The sequence below is a fragment of the Hyperolius riggenbachi genome, chromosome 9 (assembly GCF_040937935.1).
Source record: "Hyperolius riggenbachi isolate aHypRig1 chromosome 9, aHypRig1.pri, whole genome shotgun sequence".
NCBI classification, from domain to species: Eukaryota; Metazoa; Chordata; class Amphibia; order Anura; family Hyperoliidae; genus Hyperolius; species Hyperolius riggenbachi.
The window spans coordinates 93,869,558-93,893,603 of NC_090654.1; the positions used below are offsets into that span (position 1 = coordinate 93,869,558).

Consider the following 24,046-nt stretch of genomic DNA (forward strand, 5'->3'; position numbering starts at 1 on the left):
GTAAAGCATAGCTATGTTATACAATGTGTACAGCTTGGCCCAGGACTTATTTAGAAGTCTTTAGATATCTAGAAGCAATATTTACAGAATCTCTTTGTGTAGCATTACTTTACTGACCCATTCATTACACAGAGATGAAGAATGTGTGTGTATGTATGTGGGATTCTGGAACACATTGAGGAGGATGCTGGGGATGCACTTTTTAACTTTACACCCTACTTCTGCTCATTCATAACTTCCTGCCACAAAGTTAATCCAGATCATTGTTAGATCAGTTCCTAGGGCCGATTCTATACTTTTTGCTGCCTGAGGCAAACTTGGGATGCTGCCCAATAGGTAGTAAGATTGCTGGAAGTACATAGGGTTGCAGGAAGTGTCGCAAATTATTTGAGCAAATAGCTGGAGGGGGAGAGCAGACATGGGAGCCCCAGGTGGGGGAGGGGGGTCTGACCCCCCTCCCCATTGCTGTGCCTACTGCTCCCCCTTCCTGACTGCTGTTCCCTCTAGCTCGGCACCCCACCCACGGCCAGGCGGGGCGCCGCCCCCTAGTTTTGCCACCTGAGGAACCTGCCTCACCCCGCCTCTTGGGCGGCCTGGGGCTGTAAGTTGTAGAGCACAACAGGAATGTTGGTGAAACAGTCTGATAGTCTCACAGAAGTGGAACGAAAATCATACATGATTCCATTCTTTGCAAATCAGCTCCAGCTCAGTCAGATTAGATGGACAGCATTTGTGAACAGCAGTTTTCAGATCTTGCCACAGATTCTTGATTGGCTTTACATCTGGACTTATACTGGGCCATTCTAACACATAGATATGTTTTGTTTTAAACCATTCCATTGTTGGCCTGGCTTTGTTTAGGGTCGTTGTCCTGCTGGAAGGTGAACCTCCGCCAGAGTCTCAAGTCTTTTGCAGACTCCAAGAGGTTTTCTTCCAAGTTTGCCCTGTATTTGGCTCCATCCATCTTCCCACCAACTCTGACCAGCTTCCCTGTCCCTGCTGAAGAGATGCACCCCCCGAGCATGATGCTGCCACCACCATATTTGACAGTGGGGATGGTGTGTTCAGAGTGATGTGCAGTGTTAGTTTTCTGCCACACATAGCGTTTTGCATTTTGGCCAAAAAGTTCCATTTTGGTCTCATTTGACCAGAGCACCTTCTTCCACATGTTTGCTGTCCCCCCCACATGGCTTGTGGCAAACTGCAAACAGGACTTCTTATGCTTTTCTGTTAACAATGGCTTTCTTCTTGCCACTCTTCCATAAAGGCCAACTTTGTGCAGTGCACGACTAATAGTTGTCCTATGGACAGATTCCCCCACCTGAGCTGTAGATCTCTGCAGCTCGTCCAGAGTCACCATGGGCCTCTTGAGTGCATTTCTGATCAGTGCTCTCCTTGTTCGGCCTGTGAGTTTAGGTGGACGGCCTTGTCTTGGTAGGTTCACAGTTGTGCCATACTCCTTCCATTTCTGAATGATCGCTTGAACAGTGCTCCGTGGGATGTTCAAGGCTTTAGAAATATTTTTGTTGCCTAAGCCTGCTTTAAATTTCTCAGTAACTTTATCCCAGATGTGTCTGGTGTGTTCTTTGGACTTTATGGTGTTGTTGCTCACAATATTCTCTTAGACAACCTCTGAGGCCGTCAGAGCAGCTGTATTTGTACTGACATTAGAATATACACACAGGTACACTCAATTTAGTCATTAGCACTCATCAGGCAATGTCTATGGGCAACTAACTGCACTCAGATCAAAGGGGGATGAATAATTACGCACACCCCACTTTGCATTTATTTATTTGTAAAAAATGTTTGGAATCATGTATGGTTTTCGTTCCACTTCTCACGTGTACACCACTTTGTATTGGTCTTTCATGTGAAATTCCAATAAAATGGATTCCTGTTTGTGGCAGTAATATGACAAAATGTGGAAAACTTCAAGGGGGCCGAATACTTTTGCAAACCACTGTATGTGCTTTGTGTATATGTAACAGAGCTGGTGAGGTTTTGTTTTTTGTTTTCCCAAAGCACACCTGTACTGGGGGGCACGTGTCCTCTACCAACTGCATGCATCCTCCAAACACAATCCTGTAGCTTGGCAGCAGTTTTACAGCAACTTATTAGCAGCTGACACTAGATCAACAGTAGTATATGACACTGATTAGCAGCTACCACTATACCTGCAGCAGTAGCAATCGCCAGCAAGAGCGTGTCACAGAGATGTGACCGTTTGGCGTGACGTGTTATGGCTTGAAAAAGGTCGGGAACCACTGATCTAGAAGGTTTTCTCTTAAGTAAGTATTTACTTTTTTGACCCAAGTTTCTGCTCGGGTACACTTTTAGGGCCTGAGCCCACTAATGCAACATCCGCTTCTGTCCGCATTTCAGCATCTGTAACATTGATGTGTAACTGAAAAGCGGACACAACTGCGTCAGTGGGCTCATGCCCTAAGAAAGCATTGCTTTTTTTTTTTAAAAATTACATTTTAGAGGGATTTCTATCCTCGCCTCCTCACTAGTGATGACCACAAATTATCCCAACAAGCTAACTGGCTTCACCGAGAAGGGGGAAGTCAGAGCATCCAAATCACTGACTAATTAATGTAGCTACTGGTATAACAGCTGCTAGTAGCTGTGATTTGCTAATCCCAGTATCTGCATCCTGGGTAAGACTAACATATATTTGCTCATCACTTCTTACCATAACCTGTTGTGTCCACCAATGTTCTGTGTGCAAAATCTACAGAATGAAGCTTAAGACTGTGAAATGTGTTTCATGTAGTTTGCTTCTGCTTTCACAGCTTCTGGTCCAAGTTCTAGTTCGAAGCCCATATTTCCCAACACACCTCTCAACAATTCTGGACTCGCCACCATGTCGGCACCACTGATGCCTCATCCACCTTGTGTGTATCCCACAGGTAGCTCTCCAAAGATTCTATTTCTTTTCAGTTATAGGAAAATAATAGTATTCCATGTGATCAGTCTTAAATCTAATAGCTTAATATAAAAGTATTTACTCCTGGTAGAAAAGTCAGGAGCTTCTTCAAAACAGGATAGGACCCAAAAATGCAATGTGTGATACTGGGACTGCCAGTACTGTAAAATGGGTGGGTGCGTTTTTTTTTTACTCAGACATTACTTTGTGACAAAAACAGGTAGGACAACTATATGGACAAGAAGTTGAGACAGGTTTATATAGTGTACTAGCCGACCCGCGGCGTAGCATACGCCGCATAAGGGGGTAGCGGGCAGGAAGGGGGTATTGGGCGCACTGGCGGGGAGGGGAGTTGGACCCCACCTCCTTCACCTGGGTCCCCAATGTGCGCTCCCCCTCCAGGTTAAGTTTGCGGCGGGGAGGGGGGTCGGACGCCCCACCTGGGTCTCATCACCTGGCGGGGATGACTCACCTCTTCCGCGTTCCAGCGTGCGTTCCACTGTCGTGGCTTCCTGCAATGCCGCCCGCTGTATTGTAAGTGGGCGGCATTGCAGGAAGTGACGACAGTGGAACGCAGAAGAGGTGAGTCATCCCCGCCCGCTGCCTCTTGCTAATAGCGGCGGCTGCTTCTCAACTTAAGTTAGAGGGGGAGCACAGATGGGGGACCCAGGTGAGGGAGGGGGGGTCCGGCCCCCCCCCTCCCCGCCGCTGTGCCCATTACCCCCTTCCTGCCCGCTACCCCCCTTCAGCTCGGCGGGACACCCTCCAGCTCGGTGGCAAGTCTAGGACTGTCCCTGGGGGCAGGGCGCTACTTCTTCTTCTTGCTTGGACCGGCCCCTTCTGCTTGGACTGGCCCTGGGGGCAGGGCGATACTTCTCCTTGTTGCTCGAAGGTTGAGGCACGTAGCCTATTATAGATAAAGATAGACAGATAGATGTTATGCCAGTTGGTAATTGTTCCTTGTAGATTTTTTACGCAAATGATTGTTGCTATTGCTAGCAACGATCTTATAATAAATTTACGTAAGAGAAAAAAATTGTAAAAGTAAAAAAAAAATTAAGTGACATGGTCCTAATAAAATAAAGTGTTTTTTTTTTTTTTTTTTTTTTTTAAATCCCCCCCACCTAATTTTTAACCCCAGCCTAGCCTATTAACCCATTGTTAACCCCTGCAATACCTATACCCATTTATAAACTTTTAATGACTGCCACCTGTACTGATCAGATGCAATTGCTCGGGCAAAGGTTCGGGGCCCCAGTGCTCTACAGATGAATTGCTCTGCCATTGCCTAGCAATGTATCTGTCCAGCTTTATGGCCCCCGAACGGCTGCCCTAGCAAACGCATCCAATCGCCACAGACGCGCAGGCTGGCGATAACGCTCTGCCATGTGCTTAGCTGTTAATAAATTATGGCCTATGGGGTATCCTTTTAACTGGGAAGGGCCAAGTAATTCATTTTTATAACTGTGAGATGTGTCATGTGAAAACTAGGAATGCTGAAAAATGAAAAAAAAGTGTATTTTCTGCTTTTACGTTTAATTTTTCCCCCTAAAAAATGCCTACAAAATAAAATAGTTTAGTGAAAAAATATGACCCAAAGAAAGCCTAGATTGTACTGAAGAAAACAAGATATACTAAGATATCACTAAGATGGCATGAGTAGTTGAAAAGTTACTGCTGTATCAAAATTACACGTATCAAAAATGTCAGGAACCTCAAAGGGGAACTGAAGTAAGGTATACGGAGGCTGCCATATTTATTTCCTTTTAATCAATACCAGTTGCCTGGCAGCCCTGCTGGTCTGTTTCTCTGCAGTAGTATCTGAATAACACCAGTAACAAGCATGCAGCTAGTCTTGTCAGATCTGACTTTAAAGTCTGAAACACCTGATCTGCTGCATGCTTGTTCAGGGGCTATGGCTAATAGTATTAGAGGCAGAGGATCAGCAGGGCTGCCAGGCAGCTGGTATTGCTTAAAAGGAAATAAACATGGCAGCCTCCATATACCTCTCTTTTCAGTTCCCCTTTAAGAGGTCAAAACTGTGGAATGAGAACCAGTTAACCTGTGATAGATTAATATACCTGTGAACGTTTTTGGATATCTGGAAAGGACCCTTTACACTGGTTTGACAATGCTTTTCAAACTACTTAGCCAAAATGATTTGTGACTGTCCATTTTAGCCATTAAATGTAGAGTTGTCTACAGGTGTCACCCAATGTTATCAGTCTCCCCTTCAGTGACTGGGTAAGTTGGATAGCTTATGCCTGGCTGCTGTTGTTAATATACTGTATTCCCCATTATGAGGTGCCAGTTGTATGTCCTCTCCACATAATGGAATGTGCTGCATGGCTGTACAGCGCTCATTCTATATGCCACCCGAAACCATTACTACTGATCGTTTTAAGGTGACAATTATTTAAAGTGTGTAGGAGACATTCCACCAGGCTTCAACAGGCCGCAGCCAACCTGCTTCCTCCAGCTGATGGAGACGCCGCTGACAGGTGGTTCCAGTGCCACGATTTGTATATGGGTATGAAAATATGCAGGATTCCAGGAGCAACAGAAAAAAATAAAAACTGTGAAAGGAAAGATTTTAATAAAATGATACAAGATACAATAAGGTTGTTTTTATGTCCCCCAAAATCTAGATTCAGAATCCACCCTCAGGACATAAATGCAAGGAAGAGGTCCTAATGGTTCCCCCTGCCTCCCCCATACAGCATACCTGGGCCTATATGCAATTCATTTTTTCACCTGAGTTTTCTCCTAGGTGAAATTTTTACAACTTGTAATTAAAATGCCTTTTAAACCACCAGCAAGCAAGAAAATACTCAAAATAATTTTGACAGTACTGTTTCACCCAGGGTCGGACTGGGCCACAGGAGTACAGTTTTTTCCCTCGGTGGGCCCTGCCTCCAAGTCTCTGGTGGGCCCCCCCTCCTTGTCTGACAGAGCTCCAATTGCTGCCTGCAGCACAAAAATTCTCTTCTCAGTGCTGTAATCACTCATGCTGAGAGCAGTGGTGTAACTATGGAGCTGTAAGCCTCGATGCAGATTTTACAATGGGGCCCCCAAGCACTCTATACATAACAATTGATATGATGCACCAAAACCTGCCAATGGCAACTACAGTGTCAGAGGTGCAAGAAAGGGATGGGGAGCAGTTTGTTAATGATTACCACTGTTCAAAGTATCTATAGAAGTGATTATTATGAGCACAGGACCAATAGAGAGGTAATACTGTAGTTGAGGGAGGGCCCTTCGGGGCCCCTTTGGCCCAAGGGCCCCGATGCGGTCGCAACTTCTGCAAAGAAGGACATTACTTTATATTGAAGGAGGGGACTCTATGCAAAGTTTTGCTGGGCAGCAGTGTCTCTGAATTACAATGCTGCTAAGATCATGTACATTTGGCCCTGTCCATAATACATCATGACCACTCCCACCTTCCGGTGCATGGTCACACCCTTTTTTCACCGCAATCATGGGATGTGTGGGCCCCAGGTTGAAATTTCTTTGGTGGGCCCCCAGTGTCCCAGTCCGACGCTGGTTTCACCTACCTTTTCTATTGCAGAGTGCTTAATAGAAGATGAAAAATTATCTCCTAGGAGAAAACTCAGGTGAAAAAGTGAATTGCATATGGCCCCCGGGCTCATATGCAATTCATTTTTTCACCTGAGTTTTCTCCTAGGTGATAATTTTAAACTTGTCAATAAAATGCCTTTTAACCTCCTGAGCGATAATCCCGAGCTGAGCTCGGGGTATATCGCGCAGGAGGATTTCTCAGGCCCTGGTGGGCCGATTTGCATAATTTTTTTTTTTTTTTGTTACACGCAGCTAGCACTTTCTGAACGGGATTTCCTGCTTACTCTGATCGCCGAAGGCGATCGGAGTGGGTGGGGGGATGCCGCTGCGCTGCGGCTATGATTTAAAAAATAAAAAAATTAAAAAAAATAGTGCTGCGCCACCTCCTGGGCGATATAATTGTATCGCCCAGGGGGTTAAGCCACCAGCAAGCCAGAAAATACTCAAAATAATTTTGACAGTACTTTTTCACCTACTTTTGGTACTTTTTCAGTTAAAAAATGCTGGAAAGTTATTTTAAATCGAAGATGAAAAATTATCTCCTAGAAGAAAACTCAGGTGAAAATGCCCTGGTGTCTTAACGCCGCCATCTCCCAACCCCATATAGATGGTCCCCTCCCTCCTCTCCCTCATACAGTGGAACTGGGGTCTAGTAAACCCCCCAGTAAACCCCCCAACCCCTTACAATGTCTCTAATGTCTAGTGGTGTTCCCTCCCTTTCCCATAGCATGTTCTCTGGTTTCTAGTGGCCACTCGCTCTCTTTGGGGGTGCCTTCCAATAGACACCAGGGAGAGGAACTGGGCCCAAAAATAAATAAAAATATTATATATATATATATATATATATATATATATATACTTTTACTTTAGGTTTTGGCAAATTTATTTAAAAAAAACCCCTGAAAAATCACATGTACATACGTATTCACAGCCTTTGGTCAATTCTTCGTTGCACATTTGGCAGCAATTACAGCCTCAAGTCTTTTTGAATATGATGCCACAAGCTTGGCACATCTATCCTTGGCCAGTTTAGCTCATTCCTCTTTGCAGCACCTCTCAAGCTCCATCAGATTGGATGGTAGGCATCAGTGCACAGCCATTTTTAAGACCTCTCTAGAGATGTTCAATCGGATTGAAGTCTGGGTTCTCACTGGGCCACTCAAGGACATTCACAGAGTTGTCCTGAAGCCTTTGATACCTTGGCTGTGTGCATAAGGTCATTGTCCTGCTGAAAAATGAACCGTCGCCCCAGTCTGAGTTCAAGAGTGCTTTGATTTCCCTTTATCCTGACTAGTCTCCCAGTTCCTGCTACTGAGAAACATCCACACAGAATAATGCTTCCACCACCATGCTTTACTGTAGGGATGTTATTGGCCTGGTGATGATCAGTGCCTGGTTTCCTCCAAACGTGATGCATGGCATTCACACCAAGTTCAATATTTATCTCGTCAGAACAGAGAATTTTGTTTCTAATGGGAGAAGAACCTCAGGTTCCTTTTATGCCAATTCCAGGCAGGCTGCCATGTGCCTTTTACTAAGGAGTGGCTTCAGTCTGGCCACTCCTTCCATACATGCCTGATTGGTGGATTGCTGCAGAGATGGTTGTCATTCTGGAAGGTTCTCTTCTCTCCACAGAGGACCTCTGGAGCTCTTACAGAGTGACCATAAGGTTCTTGGACTCCTCCCTAATGCCATTCTACTGTGTTTCCCCGAAAATAAGATACTGTCTTATATTAATTTTCCCCCAAAAGATGTCCTAGGGCTTATTTTCGGGGAGGGCTTATATTTTGAGGGTTAACTACACAATATATGTAGTGGTCTCAAAGTACAAATTGAATTTGATTTAAACAACATTATTTGTGACCATTAAAATAGCGACACTGTTAACATGATACCTGGTAGTGAGCGTTCACTGAGAAAGTAACACAGAAAGGCAACCACGGTGACAGTTACTGCACCAAGACATCGCGCAGCAAGTGCGTATGCAAATGACTGGTGCCACTGTCACAGGTTACCCTATGCCTCCAGCACTACTCACCCCACACAGTGTATCCTAACACTAGCCCTATTATGCAGCTACCCAGGGGGCCTCAAGGACATCCAGTATGTTACAATATGCAGGGGATCTTAGGCCGCCTGCTATATATGCCAGCTATATATGGGCTGATGGTATGTGGTGAAGCATATATTCCTCAAAGTCCTATTCCTGGCCAGAGTGGCATAGAAGAAAAGGGCTCAATACTTGCAGGAAAGTTGGTGAGCTCCTGCTCACATATGTAACCAGATCCGGAGCCAGTGTACTGGTGTTGGTCCCTCGCTTACATGGAACAAGCTGCCTCAACACACCCTGCTGTACCGTACTGGCATGGGTGGGGGCGGTGACAGTGTAACTTGCCTGCTCCTGCTTGAGCGTGTGTTAGTGCTACAGCGCATAGTGGCGTCTGCCCACAGCTCATCTGAGCCTGTCACCAGCATACTCCAGAGCCGTTTCAGGTGACTGGAGGAGGATGCAGACAGAAGCGAGGTGCTGTAAGAGACTGCACACCTCCCCATACACTAGCAAAGAGTCCCAATTAGCTAGGGCTTATTTTCAGGTGAGAGCTTATATTTCAAGCATGCTTGAAATATAAGTTATGGCTTATTTTTGAGGGGATGTCTTATTTTAGGGGAAAACGGTACCCCAATTGCTTAGTTTAGAGTGCTGACCAGACTCTAGGAAGAGGTCTGGTGGTTTTGAACTTCTTCCACTTATGGATGGTGGAGTCCACTGTGCTCATTGGGACTTTCAAAGCAGCAGAAATTTTTGTGCCTCGAAACAATCCTGTCTCGGAGGTCTACAGACAATTCCTTTGACTTCATTCTTGGTTTTGTGCTCTTACATGGACTGTCAAGTGTGGGACCTTATATAGACAGGTGTGTGCCTTTCCAAATCTTCTACAATCAACTGAATTTACCACAGGTGAACACCAATTAAGCTGCAGAAACATCTCAAGGATGATCAGGGGAAACCGGATGCACCTGAGCTCAATTTTGAGCTTCATGGCAAAGGCTGTGAATACTTATGTACACATGTTTTCTCAAAAAAATTTTTTAATAAATATGTAAAACTCACACACACTCACACGCACACACACTCTTTTATTTTTCTTTTGTGGGGAGTCTTGCTGTTGAGATGCCGGAGGTCACCACTCAGGCCCTGCTGGGCCGATTTGAATAATTTTTTTTTTTTCAAACGCGCAGCTAGTACTTTGCCGCTAAAGAGGGCACCCGCAGACCCTGTGCACAGCCTGGCCAATCAGTGGCAGGCAGCGCTGAGGGGTGGATCGGGACTCCCTATGTCGTCACGGCGTCGATGACGTCATTCCGTTCGTCGCCATGGCGACGGGGAAGCCCTAAAGGAAATCCCGTTCAGAATTCAGGGATTTCCTTATGGGCAAGCGCGCCGGCGGTGATCGGAGGGGTGGGTGGGAAACTGCAGGGAGGGGGGGGGGGGGCATCATGTAGCTAGCGATAGGCTAGCTACATGAGAAAAAAAAATAGGCTTAAAAAACCATGCGCAGCTGTGCATAATTAGAACGCCAGGGAGGTTAACAAGCAAATAACACCCACACAGAAGTGGGAGGTATGATCTACCAAATCACTGAATACAGCTGCTGGTTAAACAGCTTAACTGCTAGTAACTGTGATTTCCTAATCCCTATATATGTTCATATATAATTTTTTTTTTTTTTTTTTTTTTTTTTTTTTTTTTTTGCTCTTACCGTAACCCGGTTGTCCTATAATATTTGTGTACAGATTCTGCAGCATGAATATAAAGAATGTGAAATGTTAGTTTGCCTCTGCTTTCACAGCTCCTGGTCTAAGTTACATTTTGAGGCCCATGTTTCCCATCATGCCTCTGCGCAACCCTGGTTTCCTTGCAATGTCATTATCAATGATGTCCCATCTCCCTGGCTTTTACTCCACAGGTAGTTCACCAAAGATGGTTTGTTTTGAGCACTTTTGCGGACAACACAATATTCATAAGCTGCAGTTAACAGAAACCGGACAAGTAAATTTGCTTTCAACATTGCATTTTATCAAATTTAAAAAATATTCTTAAAAATCTGCCGAAAATTTGCCATGATTGGCCAATCTGTATACGGTTTCTCTTAGAACAGTTTTGATGTTCACTGCTGTTCCCAATCTCTTTCTTTCTCTCTCTCTATCTATCTCTGCAGCCTTAAAGAGGAAACGTAATGACATATAGTAGAATGTAGTAAAGTATTCAGTATACTCCCTTTATGTTAATTATCCTTGTTTCAGCCTCAGAAGCACTTCCTGTATCTATATATAGCTCTATATTGGTATGTAGCCCCGCCCTCCCAGTGAGTTTTAGCTTAGGCTGTTTGATATGCAGAATTCTCCTCCCAGAATTCTGAGAGGCCAGGTGTTGTTTCTTCTGGGTTTGGAACACAGTGAACAAACATTCCGCAGTGATGCACCTGCCAGCAGTAAACATGTAAATCATAGTGAATAAAGATTTTTCAATTGGCAAACACTGGCAGTCTTTTATAAATGAATATAGTAAAAAATAAGCAATTTTATTAATTATATTATATTTAGTAAAATTCCTCTTTAATGCTTATCTTAGTTCTTCCTGCTCCCACCCAGTGTCTGTCTGAATAAAGAGAGTTAGGAAGTCCAGGACACGCCCTCCTGTTTCTCACTATGGGTACACATGGGCAGCACGGTGGTGTAGTGGTTAGTGGCCGGTTCGAATCCCAGCCAGATCAACATCTGCAAGGAGTTTGTATATTCTCCCCAAGTCTGTGTGAGTTTTCCCCAGGCACTCCGATTTCCTCCCACATCGCAAAGAACATACAGTTAATTGGCTTCCCCCTAAATTGCCCTAGACTATGATACATACATTACACGAAACATACATAGACTATGACTATGGTAGGATTAGATTGTGAGCCCCTCTGAGGGCCACTTAATGACAAGACTATACTCTGTACAGCGCTGTGGATGTCGGCGCTAAATAAAATACTAAATAATAATAATAACACACAGGCTAGCTGAGAAGGGAAGGAGCAGCACTTGTCAACCCAGAAAATACAATGTTCAGCTTTTTACAATCACGATTATTAGTTCATTAGTGTATGAGGGATGGAAGATTTCTAATATTGAAATATCATCTGTGTGTTCACTAGAGGCCTTCAGCCTCCAAGCTACTATGGTCTATACTTGGCTCTGTAGGCAGGAAGAGGTCAAATGCTTGGTTGGTATCTGTGACAGAAAGTCATGGATGCAGAGGCCAAATATCAGATATTAAATGTGTGCTTTATTTAGGTACTTGAGATTAACAGGCTTAAGAACTCTTATTTTTGGACTGCACTTAAGACATATAGGTCATAAAGCTTTTCTTGAGTTCTGTTTTTTGTTTTTTTATTTAACCGAGAAGTTTGTGCAGAGAAAGTACAACCAGCATAAGGCATAGTGCATATCATACAAAATGCATCTACAAGTATAATCATACACAAATGAGCATATATCCCATATTTTGTGTTTACGGCTGGAGTGGGAGGGATGGGGGGCGCACTTTGGTGTCTCAGCCTTGGGTGCTGGAGGACCTTGTCCTGACTCTGGACACTACTGAAGCCAGATAGATCAGCAGGCCCGCCGGGCAACTGGTATTGGCTAAAAGGAATAAATATGGCAGCCTCCCTATCTCTCCCACTTCAGGTTCCCTTTAACCGGCTTGGGACCACGGAAGTGAGAATCTACTGCATCTGTGGCTCTCTATCTCTGATGCAGCGTAAATTCTATGTCACAGCTTTCTGCAGTACCGAGTAGGGATGGTCAATGAGATGCAAATCATTTTGAGTTGATGCAGAATTATGAAGATTTTAAGCAGCTTGAAAATAAATACGTTGAATTTTACCTCAGCAGGATTTGATTGTTTCATGTTCAAGCTGCATAAATGTGCATACAAAATTTGCATAATGCCACATCAACTTGAAATTATTTGCATCTCATTGACCATCCCCAGTGCCAAAATGATCGCTGCTGGCTGTGGAAGCAAACTTCAAGATTGAATAGAAGGCTCTAGTCCTTAAAGGGCCAGAGCCTGCCGGTACCAAATCTGTTAAGGACTAGAGCCTTTTTTTTTCCTTTATACTGTGATCACTGCGATTGGCTCACAGGGTCAGGAGCCAATCTGATTGGCACACAGGCTATTAAGTTTAGCAGTGGCGGGTGCTCGTGGGGGGGGGGGGGGGGGGAGAGGGGAATTTACATCCAGGCAAAGATACAAACAGCAAGAGTCCAGAACAGGTTACTCTAAATACTGCATACAGAATAGTGATGGACAAGTAGATGCAAATAACTTCGAGTTGATGCAAATTTATGCACATTTTTATGCAGCTTGATAATGAACCAATACAATTTTAACTTAGGGGGATTTGATTGGTTCATTTTTCAAGCTGAATACATTTGCATCAACTCAGTTATTTGCATCTACTTGACCATCCCTAGTACAGATCCCCTTTTAGGTTTTCTTGTAATTTTTATGAATTCTCTGTTAAGGAGCATAAAACATGCTGCAGCAATGTGCAGACTCGCCAGTATATCCAAAGGGTTGTACAGCTGAAGCAAATCCATCATCCAGCTCATTTGCCCTGTCTGCATTTATATATTCTGTTGCTGAGATAGATACACAGATGAGTAATGTTGCTGCATCTTCAGTCCTCTTTGGCTTTGTGGTCGTGGAGGGACCTGCAAGCTAAGCAGGCCAGCTTACACTTGCTTGGCTACAGGCCAATCTCTTTCTCAGGGATTCCAAGGAGTTCCCAGGCTGGATGAACACTAATTGCTCCAGTGTGTTCTGGTTTATCTCATGGCTTTCAGGTTTATAAAGGGAACCTGCAGGATAGAATCTGGGAGCAAGTATTGTCACTACGTTTGTAAAAGTGCAGTCTTCCTTGTTCATGTTCTGCTTGCTTTGTTTAAAATGCAGACAGCAGCAAGGTTACCTGTTCTGTCATGGCAGATTCACTTTGCTTTGCAAGTGTTCCAGGCCAATTTATTTTAGCACATTTTTTTTTCATTGTTCCATTTCTTTGCTACAAATTAGTACTGCTGTAATGTGTATTTGTGGCCACAAGAGGGCAATGTGAGACCATAACAGAGGACTTCTGCCTTCAGTTTCCATATCCTCTACTAGCAGAGAGACATCAAAGCATCCCAAGAATTTACAGCTCAATGAGTTCTGCCAACTGAAGTCAAAAGCAGTGCACTTGTCTCAAACAAGATAATTCCTTTGATGCTGCTAATGGGTTAAAGTGCACCTTACTTTTAAGCGGACGGAAGATTCCTGCCTTAACATGGCTAAAAAGTGTAGCCGATTGGGAGATGCAGTCACTTCCAAATTACAGTACTTTTGTGCTCAAAGGATGGAAATTAATCTGCATTTTTCAAACATTGAACTAAAAAGAAAACACTTATTTAGCACAAAGAAGCGTAAGTACACATGGACAATTACTGTCACCCGTAGGGATAAAACGCTATCCCTCAGGCAACAGTTCAGGGTTCCAGTTCAGTACACTAGTTGCTAGCCTACAGGCTAGTGACGCATTCTGTTGCTATGGAGGGTGGCAAAGAGACGATGGCACAGTGCATGATGGGGGAGGGGAAGAACACTGGGCTTGGCCTGAAATCGGCCAAGATGATGTGGCACTCCGGATCTCTCAACAGTGCATTGGGGCCCTTGTACACGTGAGATTCCACAACTGGCCCCCTTCGGCCGAGAACCACCTACTGTGTGTATGGAGCTTTACAAAAACAAAGTGAGATCACTATGCAGAGAGATGCAGAATGCACAGGATTTTGCCAAGCTGTGACTAGTGCTGACATTTTTCAGTAAGAGGAATAGGAATAAAACACCTTGCATTACCGGACAGGTAATGTGATGGTTGCTCTCTCCTATGCCTTCCAAGTGGAGCATATGGAAAGGTTCAGAGTTGTGGCCCTGCCAGTTGTTAACTTTCCTGCGGTACGCAGTTTCGGTGGTTGCGTCTGCGGGAGTAATTTTTTGAATAAAACTTGTTGTAAACCTTGTAGCTAGCACTAGGCTAGCTACCTGTGTCCCCCAAGTCCCCCACACCTCTCTGACTGCAGCGATCGCCGGCGCTTATATTTACCCAGCCGCGATCCTGCGAGAGCCGCAGCCTCCCCAATCAGCTTCAGTCGTCGCTATGGCGACGATCGGACATGACGTCATGCGCAGTCCCGATTTCTCCCCATAGCGAAGCCTGGAGATGATTGGAGAGGCTGCACTATTGCGGGATCCGGGGGCTAGTACGTATAACGGTGGCAATCGGGGGGGGGGGGGGGTCGGAGCAGAGCGGAGGGACTTGGGGGACCCTGCAATAACCCCAATGGGTACTGTAGGGATGTGAAGGAAGCAGTAAATGTAACATCCTGCTTTGTGCAGGCTTTCAAATCGGTGAGACCAAAAGACTGAGAGGAGAATTCTGGGTATCTTTAGCATAAAGCCATTTACTGTTGCTATGGTTTCTAGGAAGTTGTAGCAAGTGCAACTTAAAGTTGATAGATGATATTTCCATTCAGTGGCAGAAAGACTTGTATAACAATAATACGTTATGCAGATTTGTGCTGAATTGTAACTAGTCTTAAAGGCCTTTTTAATCAGCAATAAAAATGCTCACTCAATAAAAACCATATACCACCTAAAATAAGCATAATAAATATACAGATGTGAATAAAAGATAGGTTAACACTCTAAAACCACCACTCATTCCATGTCTGCTCACACCGTTTCACAAACCCCGATTTCAATTGGAACTCTAGTGACCTGTTCCCAACTTAAAGGGAACCTTAACTGAGATGGATATGGATGTTTCCTTTTAAACAATACCAGTGGCCTGGCAGTCCTGGTGATCTCTTTAGCTGATGTAGTGGCTGAATCACACACCCGAAACAAGCATGCAGCTAATCCAGTCTGACTTAAGTCAGAGCACCTGATCTGCATGCTTGTTGAGGGGCTGTGGCTAAAAGTATTAGAGACACAGGATCAGCAGGAGAGTCAGGCAACTGGTATTATTTGAAAAGGAAAAATCCATATCCATCTCAGTTTAGGTTCCCTTTAATACTGGGTACTATGTACCGATCCACCAACTAGCAGCTTAGAGTGCACTCTTTAACCCTAGTGTGTTTCATTCTGCATAAACTTGAAGTCCGCTTAAACGTGTAATCAGTACCAATACGTCCCGCTGTTGATCAATTTTCAACAGCGTCAGATGGATCCAGATTGCGACTGGTTTAAACAGTGCACCCACATATCTTCCCATGAGAAGTTCTGCTTACTGCAGATAGTTTGTGGGGGAGGCAGTGGGGACACTGCAGTCTTGGGGCAGGCTCTAACAGACTCCTGTTCCCGGCCGGTGAACTTCCAGAGTCTGGAGTAGCTCTGCAACAGAGGAGGAAACTGGATATCCGGTAAAGACGTCACACTTCAGTCCAGCCAATAGCAGCCAAACGTGTTTCAATAGGAAATAGGAATGCCTGTCCTAGTCAAGGCTAATGCTTTCTGATGTTCTGTCCTCTCTTAAACCCTGTAACTTTGCCTCTTCCCTCCTCCATTCATAGAATGTTAAAAACCAAACCGTTCTATATCTTGTTCCTGGCTGCTGTGCTCAACTGTTTAGGTGTGCACGGTTTCTACAGAGTATACACCCTTAGTTCGACAGATTTGAACATGGGGCGTAGCTCCAACACATGGGGAGGCCAGTGAAGCTGAAAAGCCACACAGTTTGTACATTTTGTCTTCAGGTACCCTTAAAGGATATGTCTGTATGAGCTTGTGCACGGAACTCATGCCGTAGGGAATGAGTTCTTCTCCTTAGGGCTGACAGTTATTGCTAGTATGCATATAGTTTATAGCTATCACTTCACAAGTAAGTTTCTAAGTCGGAGAACTGCACTGTAAATTGTGGTACATCATATAGCAAAAAGAGGCAAGGTGCTTGTTGATAAAGGTAAACCTGTTAACATTTGTCACTGTGTTTTCTGGTTTTGAGTTGTGGTCTGTTCTGTGTGTGCTTTTATTGTATCTCCTTAGAGGTTCCTACTTTCTGCCACCTGAGCTTAACTCCCTCTAGGATATGACCACACGGCAGCGTAACTAAAATTCATGGGACCCCCAGCAAATCTTTAATGGGGCCCTTCAATGGTCACACCCTTGCCACTGCTTCCCCTTGGTGCCCTTCACAGCCTTGGGGCTCATCTCACAAGGGTTGTAAAATAACTGTGGCCATCATGATCTTCACACCCATAACAGGTGTAGCCACAAAAACACCCAATCTGAACTATAGTCCCCTGTATCAGAGGAAGGGCAGGTTAGTAGTTGGGGATCCCCGCAGCTCTGGGCCCCCCTGTGGTCGCAGGGGCTGCTCTCCTCTAGTTACTTTATGTCACTGAGTGCAGCATTCAGATGAAAATATGGAAATGGATGTCTTCATTTCTTTGCTGCCATTAGTGTATACAAAGGCTTCAGCTTTAAGTGACTGCAGGTATACAGTTTACAGAAATACAGTACAGGGTGGACTGGCCCAGGAAGGTATTACGCCATATGCCACTATTTTCTTTAAAAGGAGTTGTTTTGGGGCCATCTGCTTATGCTAATAGAGCTACACTGTTACTAATCTAGGTATTGCTTCAGTTTGGCTACCTCTCTGTGCTAAACTGTAGAAATTGTCAAGTGAGGTGAAAACGTTCTGAGTTGAAGCATGTTTTTATACTATACTTTTGTGTAAATTTATGCAGTCCTTATCAGAGTCTCTCATTCTTGGAACACAGGGTTCCCGCCACATTGGCCAGCAGTCTTAAAGGAATACTGTAGGGGGGTCTGGGGGAAATTAGTTGAACTTAACCGGGGCTTCTAATGGTCCCCCGCAGACATCCTGTGCCCGCGCAGCCACTCACCGTTGCTCCGGCCGCACCTCCAGTTCACTTCTGGAATTTCAGACTTTAAAGTCTGAAAACCACTGCGCCTGCGTTGCCGTGTCCTCGCTTCCCCTGATGTCACCAGGAGCGTACTGCGCAGGCACAGACCATACTGGGCTTGTGCTATACACTCCTGGTGCCATCAGCGGGATCGAGGACACGGCAACGCAGGCGCAGTGGTTTTCAGACTTTAAAGTCTGAAATTCCAGAAGTGAACCGGAGGCGGGCCCCGAGCATCGGTGAGTGGCTGCGTAGGCACAGGATGTCTGCGGGGGACCATTAGAAGCCCCGGGTAAGTTTAACTCATTTTCCCCCGACCCCCCTACAGTATCCCTTTAAGTGGATTTTCAGTCTCTGTTAAAGTGGACCTGAACAAAAGGGAAAACCTAGAGAAATGCATCCTGTTTAATTCCCTCTCGTTTGTGTCTAATCACAAGTTGTAATTTGATCACTCCCGTGTCACATGACTGCCACAGCAGATAAGCTCATTTGAAAGCACAGGATGTTAACAATATGTCTGCTTCCTTGAATCGGGAAGTAGAAACTGTGAAGATTTATTTTAGGATTAGTATCAGCTATAACAAAGAAATGTTTTTGTTTAAAGGTCATTATGCTGTTGCATATCTTTTAGAGCAGAGAGGAAGTTCTGTGTTCAGGTCCATTTTAACCGTTATAGGTAGTCCCCCGTATCAGCCAGTAGTTGTAGGTGGCCACAGTCTCGGTCACAGGTGATCCCTGCCACTATCAGTAGTTAGCAAGTACCACAAACCTGAGCTAAGCTCCATACACACGCATGATAAAATTCGGCTGAGGCGGCCGATAGCAACCACCTCAGCCGATAACCAGGCATATATTAATTAGCCTCTGACCACCGCTCCACAAGTAATGTGATCAATTTGACAGCCAACTCTTCGCTTCCTTGCCCCTTGCGTGATGTTTCATATGCGCTGTGCCATCCTCCCTTCGCGCTCCTTCCCACATAGCAATAGAATGTGTCTTCGGCTATTCAGCTGACTTCACATCATTACAGCCTGGCCCAGAAATGTCTCCCAAGGGGATCAGGTGCCGATCCCCGACTAGCAACATCCGTCACAGGTGTGCGCGCACCTCTACTGTGAGGTAAACCCGAAAGCCGTTATCAATTCTGGAGGAAGTTCAGATGAAACGGGACTGAAAAGCAGGTAATGCACTGTGGTGAGCACTGCACAGCTGGGCTACTGGAACTTTGTCACGTTGTATTTGACACTTTTGTGGCACCACCCACCTCTTTTGGTACTCCTCATTCCTCAACACCCTCCTCCTAGGGACACTTGGGTTGTGTTTGCCCCACAAGCCAAATGGTCCCAGTCCTCTCCTGATACTGTATAAAGCCTCTAACGTACATATTGATTTGCAGTGCCGCAAAGCCGCTGGCTTCATCAATCCAACACAATGTCGTCTGAGATGCTACAAGGAGGATGGATCAATGCGCAGCCTCAGAGAGGAGTGTTACCACATGGATCAAAAACAGAGAGTTCTACAGCAAAACATTAACGTAAGTGCCGATATCCGTTTTGTCTTTCTGCTTCAGTCCTCCAGCTCTCTTTTATGCATTGTCCTTGACTTGGGGCTCAATTTACAAAGCATTATCACATGCGGTAAAGTAGCAAACAACTTTTTTTCCCCCCGTCCACTGGGAGTCAAACTCATAACCTCATGTTTCGTAGGCAGAGGCAGTACCTCTGTGACAAATACCAAACATTTTGTCAAACGTCAACCCACAAAGGGTGGAAAACTAAAATGACTGACTACTGAGGTAAATGATCAAGGTAAATGCCTCATAAACTTCAATTCCCAAAGACATGCGGTAAAACAAATAAGATGTTTGGTATTTTTCCTCCAGCCTGGAGTTGTCGGTGAGATAACAAACAGCCATTCAGGAAAGTTACAGAATGGTGTAAAGAAGTAGAGAGAAGGGGAAACAGATGGTAGAGAAAAGTCGATCAAACTTTTCAGAAACGTAAAAAAGTTAATATAAACATGTTTTGTTCCCCCATTTCACGTGTAAAACACAAGTCTTTGATATTATTGTGTAGTAATTAAAATAGTTAAGATGCTAATGGTTTTGAGCTGATACCAATTTTTTATTTTATACTGCCTGGTCTTGTTTTTTTATTTGTCAGTATACCTTGTTTAACAGACATTCATCTGCAGATCAGATCCACCAGGATGGATTTTCTGATCTGCAGATGATTGTCAGATATGCAGATTAATGTCTGTTAAACAAGGTGTGTATGAGGATCTGCAGATCTCATAGACCTATAAATACATTTTGCTGGAACGGATCTTTTGCAGATACTGATCTTTTGAATGTGTACAGCATCTTTATGTGCAGCATCTTGCAAAGATTTTTATCTGATGGGGAGTTCAGCTCAATAAAATAGACTGTGTAGAGTATGGCTCTCATACTACATGTAATGGGGTAAAATTGGTCTGTGATCTTGCCTTTTCCAAAGACTTTTATCTAATGTGTGTACCCACCTTTAGGATTCACTGTGAGTAGTAAGGAGGATAGAATGGGGAATAGCATCATTAATTATTGTCTTGTGTTTCCTATTCCAGCCTGTCTCTTTGCCATCGTTATGGTCCTTCAACAAAATCATGAGGAAGAGGATGCTCAGCTCTGGTCAGGACAAGATGACACAAGTTCTTATTTTGTGTACACTGTGTTATAGAGCTCCACCAAGCCTTGTTCTCTGGATAGTAATTTGTAAAGTGCACCTGTCACAAATCTGGCCAATCCAAACTGTATTTACTATGACAAATGCATCTCATTAACCTCCTTGGCAGTATGATTATTTCCAGATTATAGGGTCTAAAAGCAGTGCAATTTTTTCTTTTTTTTTTTTTAGACCCTAAAATACAGAAATAACCACACACCAGAGGGATTCCCCAGTTTAGGTAGCCTCCCCTCCCCCCACCTCTCCAGGATCCAGACCAGTGCAGCATTTCTGCTTCCTGTCCTCCAGGAGGTGCTCTCTCTATGGGGAGATCACTCTCTGTCGTCACGTGACAGATGGCGATCTCACTCAAGTAATAAGGAGACTTGGAGGACCTGAAGAAGACTTGCTGCGACTGTCCGGATCTAGGGTAGGTGAGTTCTGAATGCCAAACTGCTGCGCTCTCTGCATATCCTGCCCAGCGTTTACCCCGACGCAGGCTTGGGATTACCAAAAACAGCATGTTTTTTCACTGCACGTCAAAATGGTTGTTTTTTTCTTGTTTTCTTGACAGTGGACTCTGATCCTGCCTTGTCCATATTCCATACTTTACTAGTAGTCTGCAGTGGCTTCACTGACCAATAGGGAAGCTCTACAGTTCAGTTTGCAGTGTTTTAATTTCAGCAGTCTAAATGTCTGACACCTTTGAGTTTTTTACTGTGTAGTTTTCACAGAAAACCTTTAGCTGTATATGTTTTTTGTATCATCGCCTCCAGCTGTCCAGATCTGTAGGTTTACCTTAAGCCTCGTACACACATATGAAGACTGTTGCCTGGTGGAGATTGGTACCTCTGTGACATTGCAGGGCTGAGGTTATACAGACATGTCACTAGCCTGAAAGCTATCGGTATAATCTGTTTCTATCCATGGAGGAGGAGGGATGTCAAAGCGATGCACGAGAACTGTCAGGTAGTGGGCGGGGTAAGTGGGGAGAACAATGCTCTCACTGGTTGCTTGGCCAAGGAGGGTTGGAGGCTTTGGGCTCCTTTTCACACTATAGGTCTAAAGGGGCTTTCATGCTGTTACTGTTACGGTATGGTGCAGTGATTTCCGATGGGATGACTTGTTGGGTTATGCTTTAGCGTTTTGTGGGAGGGGAGGGATTACAGGATGCACAAGGTACCGATAGAAAAAACTTGGCATAAGGTGTTTTGTTTCATGACCCCTGCCAAGCCTTTCCCGAGCTCATTCACTGTCCTGGGTCACACTCCCATTAGGTTCGTGTTATGGGTAAGAAATTTATCGTACCTAAGCTGACCCCAACACTAACCACTTGTTTTATTTGACCTGATCTTCCTCACTTTCAGTATCAGTAACACAGCTACCTTGGAAATGTTATAGCTGCCACAATCCACTTAGACTGGAGTTTTTCTTAATTTAGGCAATCTTATGAAGTCATCTACCGTAAATCTTTTTTTTCAATTTAATCGTGAAATCTCACTTTATTTTGAACATGGTGGGTGAAAACTTAAATCTGCTTTAATTACATGAAAGCTGATTGGCTGGCCGTAATATGGTGGGCATATAGAGGGTGGAAAGCTCATGGTGGCTGCTGCCAGTGGGATATGCACCAGCATCCAAAAGTACAGGGAGGGACCCGCACAACGTGAATTAGCCGGCTCTGGTAAACGGTGTCGCCATCCTTTATGCTGCGCAGCTATATTATGTGGCAGATAAGAGAGCGCTGGGTACATAGTTTCTGGCACAGCAGCATAGGGGTGTTTATTGAACTTTACAAGGCAGTTTTGCTTTTCTCTGACACTTGTGTACAGTTCTTCGGTACTTTCAGCTCTGACAGCTCAGCTCTGTGCATTTTTAGTGCAAGCTATCAAAACCTAGTATAACCCCTCTTTCAAAAACTTAGCATAGCCCTCCCTTCCAAAAACCTAGCATAACATCCACTTCCTTCCTTCCAAAACCCGAGCATAACCCCCTTCCTTCTGATACCCCAAGCATAACCCCCTTCCTTCCGAAACCCAAGCATAACCCCCTTCCTTCCGAAACCCGAGCATAACCCCCTTCCTTCCAAAACCCGAACATAACCCCCTACCTTCTGATACCCCAGCATAACCCCCTTCCTTCCGAAACCCGAACATAACCCCCTACCTTCTGATACCCCAGCATAACCCCCTTCCTTCTGAAACCCGAGCATAACCCCCTTCCTTCTGATACCCTGGCATAACCCCCTTCCTCCCACAACCCGAGCATAACCCCTTCCTTCCGGAACCCTAGCATAATCCCCTACCTTCTGAAAACCAGAGCATATAACCCCATTCCTTCCTTCCGAATCCCGAGCATAACCCCCTTCTCTCCAGAACCCCGAGCATAACCCCCTTTCTACTGAAACCCGAGCATAACCCCCTTTCTACCGAAACACGAGCATAACCCCCTTCCTTCTGATACCCAAGCATAACCCCCTTCCTTCTGAAACCTGAGCATAACTCCCTTCCTTCTGAAACCCGAGCATAACTCCCTTCCTTCTGAAACCCGAGCATAACTCCCTTCCTTCTGAAACCCGAGCATAACTCCCTTCCTTCCAAAATCCTTCCATTACACCCGTCCTTTCCTTCCAAAACCCAACCAATACCCCCTTCCTTCCTAAACCCTAGCCTAACCCCCTTTCTCCTGGAACCTAAGCATAACATTCCAAAATCCTTGCATAACCCCCTTCCAACCCCTCTGCCCCCCTCAAGTCCTAAATATAAATTCCCCTCTGAATCTAATATAGCACCTTAAACACACACACAGTGACTAACACTATTCCGGACCTGGAAAGTGTAAAGAAGAACCCATAATATGCTCGCATCCTGAAGTATGGTCATGAGAAGAGCATTGTGCCAAGAAGATAAAAGTGAAGTCTACATACATGGTCAGTGCCAGTCCCTGGAAGCTGTGGGCACCACCTCCGGCACAGTATTAGGAGCTCCATTTAAGCAAATGGAGTAATCCTGAAACCAGAAGACCAGGCAGCACCAGTCTCATGGCTAGGAAAGCTGCTTTATTTCCTCTGTGCTGGAAAATCCTGTACTCTGCTGGAGCACTTCTCCGCATGATCCAATAAATGTCATAGCCACACATGGGTGGTCTTTCCTGATTAGTGAGACATAGCAGACACAGGTCTGTACTCTAATACCCAGCTATGGTTCCTATGCGTCTTTCCTCCAGGTATAGTGCTGTTCTGCTACAGCTGTCCTATAAGCTCAGAGTTTTCAGTCCCGTCAGTCAGATCTTGGGGTTAAACTGATTTCGAGTGCTTGTAGAACACCTTTTATTTTCCAGAGCAGTAGTTTTCACTGTACATATGTTTGTGTATAATTTAAGAAGAGTCTCAATGTATTATATTCTTATAAAAAAATTTTGTTAATAAATAGGACATTAAGTATTTGTGGTGATTTTCATTTATGTCTTATGCAAGTTCTTATCATGATCCTCGATTATCAAAGCCTCTGCTGCCCACTGCAGTTGTGGCTGCCATTGTCTGCAAGAAAGCAAATAACGGTTTATTACAGCTAAATACCCAGGGCCAGTTTACACGGCATGTGGGGCCCTGGAGCAAAGGTAACTTGGCCCCTATCCGCCCGCCCCCCCCCCCAACAAGACCAGCCACCGTGGACTCTAAGCAGCCTGTCTCCTCCCTTCCCCTGGTGGTCTCCTCTGACTGCTTCCTGGGTACCCTGTACAATTTATGACTGCATTGTAGTAGCTCGCTTGTCCTAACGGCTGCCAGGTCCGTGCTCAGCCTGCCTCTTCTCAATGGGGCACACGT

The 24,046-nt window shown here is 44.8% G+C and overlaps 1 protein-coding gene across 6 annotated transcripts in view; it reads left to right on the top strand.

The window, feature by feature from the left end:
- Window positions 1-20,291, top strand: part of LOC137532567 (uncharacterized) — a 101,085-nt gene extending 80,794 nt beyond the window's left edge. For 4 of the 6 annotated variants that reach the window (XM_068253208.1, XM_068253212.1, XM_068253211.1 and 1 more), the window contains exons 15-17: window positions 2,799-2,915; window positions 18,918-19,055; window positions 20,123-20,291. In XM_068253208.1, the coding sequence (XP_068109309.1) occupies window positions 2,799-2,915; window positions 18,918-19,054 (254 nt within the window). In that variant the 3' untranslated portion in view covers window position 19,055; window positions 20,123-20,291. The remainder of the gene's footprint in view (window positions 1-2,798; window positions 2,916-18,917; window positions 19,056-20,122) is intronic. The other 2 variants (XM_068253213.1, XM_068253214.1) reach the window with 1 other exon arrangement.
- Window positions 20,292-24,046: the final 3,755 nt, after the last annotated feature.